The 12,587-nt window shown below is 47.4% G+C and overlaps 1 protein-coding gene across 2 annotated transcripts in view; it reads right to left on the bottom strand.

The window, feature by feature from the left end:
• Nucleotides 1–12,587, bottom strand: part of LARP1 (La ribonucleoprotein 1, translational regulator) — a 55,981-nt gene that overhangs the window by 26,214 nt on the left and 17,180 nt on the right. For both annotated transcript variants that reach the window (XM_075602153.1, XM_075602154.1), the window contains exons 2-3: nucleotides 5,716–5,777; nucleotides 5,492–5,557 (exon numbers count right to left, since the gene is read on the bottom strand). In XM_075602153.1, coding sequence (XP_075458268.1) covers nucleotides 5,492–5,557; nucleotides 5,716–5,777 — 128 coding nt within the window. The remainder of the gene's footprint in view (nucleotides 1–5,491; nucleotides 5,558–5,715; nucleotides 5,778–12,587) is intronic.

Below are 12,587 nucleotides of genomic sequence, written 5' to 3'. Positions count from 1 at the left end.
GAGCTTTAAAAAGGTGCAATCCCATAGTTGGCCAGTTGAATGTTAGGGGCCCCTGAATGGGAAGCGTTTGTCAATCAAGTGGTTTCTTTACCATTATCCTGTCCTGGTCAGAGAACCAATACAGTTCACGGGGGTGTGGAGGGGAGGGGCGGGGGGCACACGCTGGCTGTACCAGCACTTGCTGAATACGAACATCACACAAAAGGGAGTTACCAGAAGAAATCTAACCCCTCCCAAAGTTTAGAAATTAAAAATACTTACAGATGCCAGATTTGGGTTGAAAAATACAACAATTACCCAGATGAAACAACTAAAAGATGTCACTGGATTTAGTGCACTGTGGTCCAATTAAGGATTTCCCCTTTAAAATCACCATGAATACTATGCTGCACTGTCTAACCCCAAATAATAGCCTTTGCTTCTCAACAAACGCGCACACCCCCAGCTCTCCGGCAATAAGGAGGTTAAAATTAAATAAACAAGAGAAGAAAACTGATTTGAAATCAAATCTCTTTTAGCAAATGCCCAGCCATTTCCCTTACCTGTGTCCTTACCAAAGCGCTCCCGAAACCTGAAACCTCATCATGCCCCGGCCAAGTTACGTGGCCAGAATCCTAAAAATAAACCCTGGGAGAGGCCTTCGCCCTCCACGCTCTTCAAGCGGCCGAGTAGGTTTTCTGTCCCAGAATAGAGAGAGGCGGTGCGAGGAGGCAGATAGAGAGGACCCCTAAAAGGAAATCCTGCTCGGGGGACCTGTCCGTACTATTCCTGGTGTCACGTGGCTACATCCGAGCTCCTTTTACTCGGTAAAAAAACAACACTAAGGAGTGAGAGTAGTACAAGCCCATTATCAAGTCTTAGCTACTCCCTTAAAAAAAAGGGGGCTGCTGTGACCGATTCGAAAGGTGCAGACGCTCCTGGCAACATATGCTGAAGCGGATAGTTTCAGCACTTGGATATGAAACACCTGCTCTCCCATTCTTAATGGTTGTTTCACAATTTCATAACTACGTTCTGAAGTCCCAGCACAGTACTGCTTTTGACAGGGAGTATAGTTCAAGGCTCATGGCTAACGCATGGAAAAATATTGGAGCAATCTTTCAACAGTTTTCTACTCTACTAGAAAATATATATTTTTCCAATTACCTATTTATTTTTTATGCTTTGCAAATGAGCCATGGTCGCTGAAATCTAGGAATTGGAGCATTGTGTTGCCATGATACAGATGCAAAACCCCAACTAGCCCCTTACCAAAAATGTGTATGATACAGCCCATGTTATATGTACTCTTGGAAGAAAGGCCAAAGTTTGTAAGGCTATCCAAATGAAAGCGCTAGTAAAACGTTCCAATGGCAATACCAAAGGCTGGCAGCAATTTTAAAGGCCACACATTGTCAAGAAAAGGACAAGTCCACAAATCAACTAAGGAGTTGTTCTACATCGGGCGCCATCATTCTTATGCGATACGAGAGGGATATCGAAGACATAAAAAAACGTTTTTAAATGTCCTCTGAAGCAGTGTGCTGAAAAAAACAACAAAATGTGTTTTATTTTTGTTCCAAGAGTACAATATGGCCTATGGGATGGATGGATATAGATATATATATATTTATGTTTGTACTTGCTTTGCTAGTCCCATGCTGTGCTTTAAAGCTGTGTGGACGGCGATGCATCAGCTTAAATGGGCTCCACGTGAATGGATATTCTAGGCAAAAGGTGACACATTGTGTGCTCATTTGCATGTTATTTCCCAGAATCCCTTGCTGCAGCGGGAGCACTGTATGCTTGGTGATAATGGTTGAAAGGCAGGACACACACACACACACACACACACACACACAGTTTCGACAATCCTATACATCTGCACGCCCAGGGCGAGCGGATTTAACATCTGGGCGAGTTCCTATTGGCCCAAGCAGCACACGCAAACTCCCCCTACCTGACTGCGGATTGGCGCGCGCTCCCAGGCTTTGTGGGCGCGCGGCCAGACTCTATACGAGCCCGCGCATCACGCTCGACCATGGCGATCTTGCTGGAAGTAAGTACTCCTTTTTCTGCCTCCCCATGCCTCCCGCACTTCCTCTGCTGCCTCCCCATGCCTCCCGCACTCCCTCTGCTGCCTCCCCATGCCTCCCGCACTCCCTATGCTGCCTCCCCATGCCTCCCGCACTCCCTCTGCTGCCTCCCCATGCCTCCCGCACTCCCTATGCTGCCTCCCCATGCCTCCCGCACTCCCTCTGCTGACTCCCCATGCCTATCGCACACCCTCTGCTGCCTCCCCATGCCTATCGCACACCCTCTGCTGACTCCCCATGCCTATCGCACTCCCTCTGCTGACTCCCCATGCCTATCGCACACCCTCTGCTGACTCCCCATGCCTATCGCACTCCCTCTGCTGCCTCCCCATGCCTATCGCACTCCCTCTGCTGCCTCCCCATGCCTATAGCACTCCCTCTGCTGCCTCCCCATGCCTATCGCACTCCCTCTGCTGCCTCCCCATGCCTATCGCACTCCCTCTGCTGCCTCCCCATGCCTATCGCACTCCCTCTGCTGCCTCCCCATGCCTATCGCACTCCCTCTGCTGCCTCCCCATGCCTATCGCACTCCCTCTGCTGACTCCCCATGCCTATCGCACTCCCTCTGCTGACTCCCCATGCCTATCGCACTTCCTCTGCTGCCTCCCCATGCCTATCGCACTCCCTCTGCTGACTCCCCATGCCTATCGCACACCCTCTGCTGACTCCCCATGCCTATCGCACTCCCTCTACTGCCTCCCCATGCCTATCGCACTCCCTCTGCTGCCTCCCCATGCCTATCGCACTCCCTCTGTTGCCTCCCCATGCCTATTGCACTCCCTCTACTGCCTGCCGCGATGCCCCCGACCCCCCCCCCCCCCCCGCGCGGGGGACGGGAGGTGATAGCGGGGGGGTTTCTTCTCCATTCCCCGTGGCTGGCTGCAGTTTTTCCCCGTCCCCCCACCTCGCTGCCCCCGCTGGACGGGAGGTGGTGGCGGGGGTGTTCCTTCCCCCCCCCGGTCCCCGGCGCTCCCTTGGCTGCTGCCCGCGCGGGGCCGGAGATTGGCGGAGAGGAGGGGGGGGGGGAGAGAGAGAAAGTGCGTGTGTGAGAGAGCGTCTCGGGGGGGTAGGGGGGTGGTGCTGCGGCGGTGTCTGCCTCTGGAAGGAGGGCGACCCCCCCCCTCCTGCCGTGTGGAGGCCCCACTGCCGTGCGGAGGCCCCACTGCTGCCATGTGCGACCCCCTGCCTTACGTGTGAGAGTGACAGTGTGAGAGTGTGTTACAGTGTGTGTGTGTGTGAGTGTGCCTGTGAGTGAGTGTGCGCCTGTGAGTGAGTGTGCGTCTGAGAGTGAGTGTGCGTCTGAGAGTGAGTGTGTGTCTGAGAGTGAGTGTGTGTCTGAGAGTGAGTGTGTGTCTGTGAGTGAGTGTGTCTGTGAGCGAGTGTGTGTGTCTGTGAGCGAGTGTGTGTGTCTGTGAGTGAGTATGTGTGTCTGTGAGTGAGTGTGTGTCTGTGAGTGAGTGTGTGTCTGTGAGTGAGTGTGTGTCTGTGAGTGAGTGTGTGTCTGTGAGTGAGTGTGTCTGCGAGTGTGTCATCCTCTTGCCCTCTCCCTGTCGTCCTCTCCCCCTCTCTGTCTTTGTCTCTTTCTCTCTCTCTGTGTTCTCTCTGCGTCTGCGCGCACGTCTCTCTCTGCGCGCGCATCTTTCTCTCTCTCACACTGTGGATTTCTTATTTACCCTATATATCTTAACTGCCCTATACCTACACCGAAAAAACCTATACTGCTTTCTTCCAGATCTAACTCTCGAGCTTCACACGGAAGACATCGGAATCCCCCCTAACCCAACACCTCCCCTCCAATGTATAACATTGCGGGAATGAGGGTACCTGGAATGAGGGACTGCGGATCAAGTTAGATCCCAGGCAAGATTGCTGCTTTAGATATTGTGACGTGGGGGCGTCCAGGCACTAGTTATGGGGTTCAGGAAACTAGTCATTGACATCTGTTTTTTTTCCTTCTAAATCTGACATCACACACACACACACACACACACACACACACACACACACACACACACACACACACACACACACACACACACTAGTATAATGTAATACAATAAATAAACTAATGTCAAAAACGAATGTTGTTCTTACTAGGAATTTATCCATTTATTTTTTTTTAAAGCGGGACTAGGGGCGAGTAGATTTTTGGGTGATTTGTCGAACTGTGTGTGTGTGTGTGTGTGTGTGTGTGTATATAGTTATACGTTACCGTTCCAAGGATTGGTAAACAAGAGACAGCACATTGAGTGCTGTCTCTTGTTTACCAATCCTTGGAACGGTAACGTATAACTACATTCTCTATATGGGACCAACTGCCTTATCTGAGATATATATATATTTCAAATTCATATATATGAGCTAGTTGGCCCCACTTCTATACCGTGCAAAGGGAGACAATTCTAGGGATATGGTATATGTAGGCTCATAATTGTGACGGCTGGGCCTGCATCCGGTGGTCTCTGCCAGAGATAGGGATGACCATGTTTGGGAATCTCGCCCAATGTTTCCTTGTCCACGGCGCCCTGTTAATCTCATCACTAGGCCTAGGATGTGTACAGGGACCAGGGTAATCAGCCCCTAGCCGTAACAGACTATGGTTTGCGACTATTGTTTTAAACCAGACTGGTCGGCATCTCACCGAGTGGCTAGAGTGTATATCCACTGCCATTGACGAGAGTTCAACAGTTCTTACTTTCCCCAGTTACTGTGCGGTGCAGTGGTCGGTGCCTAGACCCTGTATGTTTCCATAGTCTCGGTCGTTGAGACTAGCATGTAGACCCAGTTGTTATCCTGTTGGGAATGGTGACTTTTCCCACGAGGATCCAGGAGAACATGAAGGGAAAACTCGCTTCAGCAACGCCCTCCACCAAGGAGTTTCCCCATATCCCCGTAGTTCGTTAAGTATTTCTGTGCTTGATGTATCGTGTGTTTTGCTATTAGAACACAAGGGTTTAATAAACCAAAGTTTATTTAGCCAGAGCTGTCTAGTGATTGTACGATCCGCGGTAGTCCGGTCAACCCGGATCGTGACAATAATATTTCAGGTGATCACTTACCATACACTAAAACAGAAGTCAAGTGTGCCAGTTTCTATACAGTTTTTTCCTTTGTTTAATCCAGGACTTAAAGAGGTGCTAAATAACAGCTTACAACTTTGTAGCAAAAGGAAATACTATCCTAGTTAAGAAACAAAACATAGTCCCTCAGAGTGACGGGAAACTCATGGTAACCACCCAACTGAAAGTGCACTGCACGGATTGTGGAACATCATGTGTCCCCAAGAAGAAAAAATACAGCTCAAGTGCGTTTGTGTTTTGAGACATTGGGTATATGAGGAAGAAGCAATCTCTTTCTGCCTGGTGTACAGTGCAAAATAGAGGTGTGTAAAACCAAACCTCTGCCATGCTTCTTACCGGCATACTCTTGTGGGCGATTTCTCCAGGGGTCGGCCAATTTGTGGCATCACCAAAATCACCAACCTGCAAGGTTCAGGGAGAAAACCTGTTAAAGAGAGAGCCGTCTACCATGGTCCCCTGATCCCTTCCTCTGTGTATTTGTAGGACTACAGGAATCAGAGGACCCCATCCCCTTCTGTTTTCATCATGAGAAGTTCCACGTCAATAAAGAGTCATGTTACCTTGCTGCCTCTCCTTGGCCGCGGGGTCCCAGCTTTCACCACTTTGGCAGGGATGGGAGGTTCTGGAAAAGGAAACGGGAGAGATTAAAATGTGTTCTCTCACCACTATGCGTGCATGTGTCACGGTTGCGCATGCATATGTCACGTACTGGTTTATGCGGAGCCCGAATTGCAGTTAGTATGACATTGTTGCTGATGGCACTGAATAAAGCAGTACTGAGCAGCAAGAAATACTGAGTTATTACCAGAAAATTAGACCAACACATAGTGTCAAAGGTGCAGTCCCTCCTAGGGACAAAATAACCAAGTCTGACATTTTAAGGTGTTAAATAAATGAACCAATGTCAGGGGCATTTTGAGAGGCAGGGTGACACCTGGGATGACACATTTTCACCCTCCAAACACCGACAAATGTTTTTAATGACAATATTCTTGTTTGTAAGCATGGTAAATGGAGGCTTGGGTGAGGTTTGATTACATCTAGTGGCTCTTTTTTTGTGATGTCACTGTATTCAGGAGTTTTCAAAGGCAAAGTCTTCCCTTATCTTTATTGGCTTTGTGATAAGGAGAGAGTGGGCTAAGGGCAGAGGAAACACCTGACTGACAAACTCCACCCTCCAGAGAGGAATTCTTGCCTTATTTCCAGTAAACCAAAGTACAGCCCCAAAATATGTGTTCAGCGTGGTTACATTTAAAGAGACCGCAAATAGAAATAATCACATGTGAAATCATTCACATGTCAAGACAGGCCCATAGCCCTGCCTTTCCCCATTATCTCTTAGCATACCATGCTTCCACTGCAGCAAGGGATTCTGGGAAATGACATGCAAATGAGCACTCAGTGTGTTAGTTTTTGTTTCTATGGATTAGAACAGGGGAGCGCAAACTTTTTCCCCCTGTGCCCCACTGCCGGTAGTTCCCCTCTCTCCACGCCCCCCCCCCCCCTTACCTTTGCTCCGGCGGTGGCGTCATTTGACGCCGCATTGCCATGGCGACGCGTGTAAGAAGCCGCCGGAGCCAAGGTAAGTGAGGTTTACAGAGGCCTTCGGCGCTCCCCCGGCACTTAATTTAAGTGCCTTCGGGATGCGCGTGGGGCCACTGTAAACACCGTGCCCCCGCACAGTCTCGGGGGGGCGCGACCCCCAGTTTGCACACCGCAGGATTAGAACATTGACCCCATATAAACTTATGCCTGCGGTATTATCTGCTTTTTCAGCACAGCCTGGGTTAAAGCAGTGCACAGCCAGTAAACCTGCCCCCACACACAACTGTTTCGACTTTGTGGGGATGTTGCTGGCTATGCAATATGAAGTTGGTAGTGGTTACAACTAGACCCTAAATAGTTGTGCTCTTTACAAAAACATGTTTTTTTCCAGCTATGAGGGATTGCACCTTTTAAATTTTCAGAACTTCAAATACAAAATGTGAAAACTTCAAGGCTGCCATCTTTGGATTGTCAAGGGCTCATATTCCCTACTGCTGCATGCACATTGAATCATAGAGGGAGTACTATGCTGCAATTTTTATCCAGGCATTAGCAAAGATTCACACCATGCATAAAGTTCTCTCTCCCCCTCTCCCCCCCCCCCCCCCCCACCTCTGGAAGCAGGGTGTTCCTAAGGTTCAGCTCTGAAGACCCTCTGCATTAAAAAAATAAAAAACACTGTGGATTGCTCCTTTAAAACCTCCTTTTAATGGCAAAGGAACCGGAAACATCTTCACAATTAAAAGCTGGAGCAACATCTTCACCCTTGACAATGTAGGTAGACTGGCATCGGAGCAGACTAGCTGAGATACCAGCAAACTCTGTGCCTTGCAATGATTATGACAAACACACATCCTGGGAGTGATGATCAGCTGCTCCAATAGGCTGTTCAAAGCTAAACATCAGCGATTAGCAGCTTCTCAACCTCCACCACACAAAGATCTGCTGTTACAAACTGATGGGAAGAAGTAAAAACACAGGATTGTTCTGAAAATTAAATACCGTATTGGCCTGAATATAGTGCTATGTTTTTTTCCCTAAAAATGTCCTTCTCAAAACTGTACTTGTATTATATACGCAGCTCAACACCTTTTATTTTTTATGTAGAACACCTTCAAAACTATAGGGGTCCTTTATGTGCGAGGTCGCACTATATTCGGGCCAATACGGTATTAGCTGACGTATAAACCATAATCTGGCTGCATTGTTTTCCTTTAAATTGATCCCATCTCAACTTTTACTTTGTTTTTTTTTCTCAAAGAGGCTAAATTACAATGGAGTCTTTCCCCCTCCAACAAGTAGATTACAAGTTTCCAAATATGTGACCTCAGCAACCTGCCCAGAAGTCGTAGCAGCCTCCCGTCATGAAAAAGAACCTAATTGGAGACCAAAGTCTCCCATATTTGCAAAGTGACATGTTGTACTGTGCAATCCGTGCAAATGCCGGCGCCCCGCACCATCTGCTGCGGAACCGTATATATGTTGTGATGAAGCAACCCAACAAGCAGATATACTAGGAAGGCAATGTCTAGACAGAAAACCGAAGTACACCCACTAAAATTGCTCACTGGTGCCTAAAAATGTAAGCAAAAAATGTACAGGCATACCCCGCATTAACGTACGCAATGGGACCGGAGCATGTATGTAAAGCGAAAATGTACTTAAAGTGAAGCACTCCCTTTTTTCCACGTCTCGATGCATGTACTGTACTGCAATCGTCACATACGTGCATAACTGATGTAAATAACGCATGTGTAACAGGCTCTATAGTCTCCCCGCCTGCGCTCAGCTTCGGTACAGGTAGGGAGCCGGTATTGCTGTTCAGTACGTGCTGACAGGCGCAAGCATGAGCTGCCATTTGCCTATTGGGCGATATGTACTTACCCGTGAGTGTACTTAAAGTGAGTGTCCTTAATCCGGGGTATGCCTGTATATGCTGCAGGCATAAGCTTTTAGGGATCCATGTTAAAATGGGCAAGAAGCAAAGAGTGACGCAGAGTGCTCATTTGCATGTCATTATACAGACTCCCTGGCTGCAGTGGAAGCATTGCATGCTAAGGCAGCGGCCCCAGTGCCTGCGCTGCATGTGCGCTTGCGAGGCATGCGGCGCGTGCAGCCAAATTCCCCGGTCTGCAGAGAGCTGCCAGGGGAAAGACAGGGGGCGTGGCCATAACATCACCCGGCAGGTTCGCCCTCATTGGCTGAATCACCAGGGGCGTGGCCTAGCGCTCTGTCGCCACTGAGTGGCGGCTCTTGTTCCTGCAGCGTCCGCCATAGCGGGCGCTGCAGTAGCCAGCGGGGACCGAAGAAATAATGGGAAAAGGCAGGTTACAGACCTGTGAATATACAGGCACGTCCTTAACAGCAATACCGGCTCCCTACCTGTACCGAAGCTGTACGCAAGCAGGGAGACTATAGAGCCTGTTACAAATGCGTTATTACATCAGTTATGCACGTATATGACGATTGCAGTACAGTACATGCATCGATAAGTGGGAAAAAGGTCGTGCTTCACTTTAAGTACATTTTCACTTTACATACATGCTCCGGTCCCATTGCGTATGTTAATGCGGGGTATGCCTGTATAGCTACATAATTAGGCTTTTAAACAAGAAAGGTGGTAGAAATAACATTTATGGAATGCAAATTTGCATTTCAACCCTATTCATTATATTGCAATATAACGATTTTTTTTTTTTATAAGTGCAACAAGAATATAATTTTTCAAAAAAACACATACCTTTCATGGTTTTATTATTTGGCCATTTAACAATTACAAATGGTTGGATTCTATATAAAAATTCCAGTGCTGTACACCTAAAATATGCACCTCGTTTTAGCACAGCAGCAGCTGCCAGAGCTGCATCAGGAAGAGACTAGTAATAGCCAATGAGTGATTAGGAGTCCATTCCAGAAACATATGGGACATGATCATAGCATGACGTGGCCCAGAGACCGTTCAACAGCGTCTGACATTGCTGGAGCCCAGAGGCGTGGCACAAAACACACATGTGCTAATTCACGGACAGCGAGGAGAGGAGAAGGCAAAACTGAGCTGAAGGGAGAGCAGCTTTTAGGGAGGAAGGGAGAGAGGAGGATCACAACAGTGACATTGCAGGAAAGGGAACAAACATCTTCTTATGCCGCCTGATCTTTGCCGCCAATGTAAAACAGCGGATGCAAAGAGTGTTAAAGGGTCAAGTATTCCCTGTGGTCAGATGAGGGAAGCTGCAGTGAAATAAATGGCAATATACAGAACCAGAAATCCTGCCTTGGAGAGGGAAGCCAGGACAGATCATGTGATCACACACAAGTTTACTTGTGATAGCACTTAATCTGTGCCCTGTGGGTACAAGAGTTTAACCCACAAGGGGACATTTAAAGAAGACTTTAGAGATTTCAAGCATATAACAGTCCATAGCACTTGCATTTTTCAGTACCAAAAGTGCCTTGCCTTGGTGTGGCAAAGTTATAAAGGTAATATATGTGTTGTATTTACATCAGAAAGTGTTAACCTCGATACATATACGTATCTACAAAATCTTGTTACCCCAATGGCAAATAAAAAAGATCAATGCCGGGTCTAGCCCCTTTACAGCTGCGCTATGTATTGTAGCTCCCTCTGGCACTAACTGGGTTGACGGTGCGTGTCAATTTGATGTTGGCAAAGGTTTGTGTAAATCCCCACACCATGTTATGCAGAATTTCAATATCCATTACTGAAGGATTCCAGAACCCTGGCCCACACAAAACACTCAGCTCAGTACCAGCCGATGTTGACCAGTGACAATGAGTACATTCTGGGCACACTGGCATACTCCATGCAAGGTACAGAACAGGGATGGCTTATTGAAGCAGTGACCCTTTTAGTGCATGACATATGCAAGTTCCCAGGGCACCAAATGGATAAACCTCATCTCGATCATCTGTTTAAACAAGAAACCGGTCTTCACAACAGTTTACCGCAACTCGCCAAACTATTCTAGGACATAACATGCACACAGCAGATTAATGGGCATTAAAAACCTTGTCCTTCACCATCATACAAAAACAAGTGACACGAGTCTCAACACCATTGGACGTCGCAGAATCAAACAGCCTATTTTAAGGAACAGTCCTGATGCAAGAACAATGACCCTGAAAAGCAGCACCTGAGTCAATAAAAGTCCTTACCTCCCCTCTGGGGGGGAAAAAGTGCGCTTTTACAAACGGTGTCCTTTCTCAATTTGCTCCGTTGGTCCAAGGTCTCAACAACTATAATTAAGCAACATTCAATGGAATGTCATACACCCACTGCTCCTACCAAATGAGATAATAATGTCTTTCAGTGTTTGTTTATAATTAAACTTCCAACAGGCAAAAACCTTCTTGGAGAACTGGGCCATATTTCAGCCCTTCATTAATTGCAGCTAATAAACTCGTAAACATGACCGATGCCTGCAACCTTCCTATGGCTTGGTCCCAGCTGGCTGCTGCAGCGCCCGCTGTGGCAGGCACTGAAGGGACAAGAGCCGCCTCTCAACGGGGCCAGGCCCACCGCAAGGGGCGGCCGCCGCGCTGAGCCGTCAGTTTTTCCAGCAGACTGGAAAATTGTGATCAGTACTAGCGACGGAGCGCTAGGCCACGCCCTCCGGAGGTTCAGTCAGTCAATGAGGGCGAACCTGCTGGGTGACATCATGGCCGCGCTGCCCCCAGCCTGGCAGACGCACGTGCAGCGCAGACAGCGGGGCTGTAGCCTAATAGCTAGAGCAGGCCTGGCAAAAAAAGTGTGTTTGGCTACCTATCTTTACATAAATTCTCCCTCATCTGGGGGCCAGACTCACATTTTTTGCATCAGTTGCCTTACACGTACTTTGCGTTTCCAGCTTACATTTTAACATTGCTTCCATTAAAATGACAATATTTTGGTACAGAATGAAAAATTCTCCCTTTATATGCCCATGAACTCTTGACAGTCATAATTCAACAACCAGGTGCCTGCTCTATGTATTGCACATATGTTTCTTACCCAAAAGTGGGTGTGTTATAGTAGCGGTCTCCTCTAATCCAGTGAAGGCCCTAAAATATTGAAATTTTTGTGGCCAACAATAGTTCACTGCAAGATCAGTTGGGATGAAGAGAGATGTTATATGGTCAAAATTGTTAAGACATATGGTGTGTAGGATGTGGATTTCCAAAATGCCTGAGGGGCAGACACATGGATTTGTGGGCATTACCACTATATTATAGCTCAATAGAGAATTTATAAAGCCTAATGGCACAACTTGTTTTTTTTTTTTTTTTTTTAAAAACACTACATATTGAGGTTGCAAGGAAGCAAAAGCCACTCACGCAATGATCATTAGCCTTTATTTTAGACATTTGAGATTTAACAGCTGTGAAGATTTAGGCCCTAAATACCAACGACAAATAGCACAATAGGATAATGGATTATATATAAATTCATGCTGGTTAAGTGTAGAGGTTAACTTCTGATAGAAAAATTGTGTGGCCTCTGCCAACCCTACAGCAAAAGGATTTTAACCCACTCACTTATTTGACAACGTTTCTGCTAGTCGAAGATTGTTCATTGTTTACAGATAAAACAGGCAGCACTAAAAGGGACAACCAGGAGCTGTGCTTTGTCTCAGCGGATTACATGGCTGGGGGTAGGTGGTGGTAAATTGCCTAATGCAATAAATACTCTGATGGAAGATAGCTAGGTTATAACTTTGCACTAGAGAGGAGTTATTTACTGCAGCTCTTGGCTTCACTTGCCAACCTCTGCTAGCTGGGATTAAATAGCAACTCCCCATAGGAATAAGAGGCAAAACATTTATACAGAGTGCCAAGCCAATCCCAGGCAGACAGCTCAGAAACACGGCTCTCCGATGTCGACGAGAACTGC

This window comes from Ascaphus truei, chromosome 5 (assembly GCF_040206685.1).
Source record: "Ascaphus truei isolate aAscTru1 chromosome 5, aAscTru1.hap1, whole genome shotgun sequence".
NCBI lineage: Eukaryota > Metazoa > Chordata > Amphibia > Anura > Ascaphidae > Ascaphus > Ascaphus truei.
This window is presented reverse-complemented; position numbering and strand designations above follow the sequence as displayed.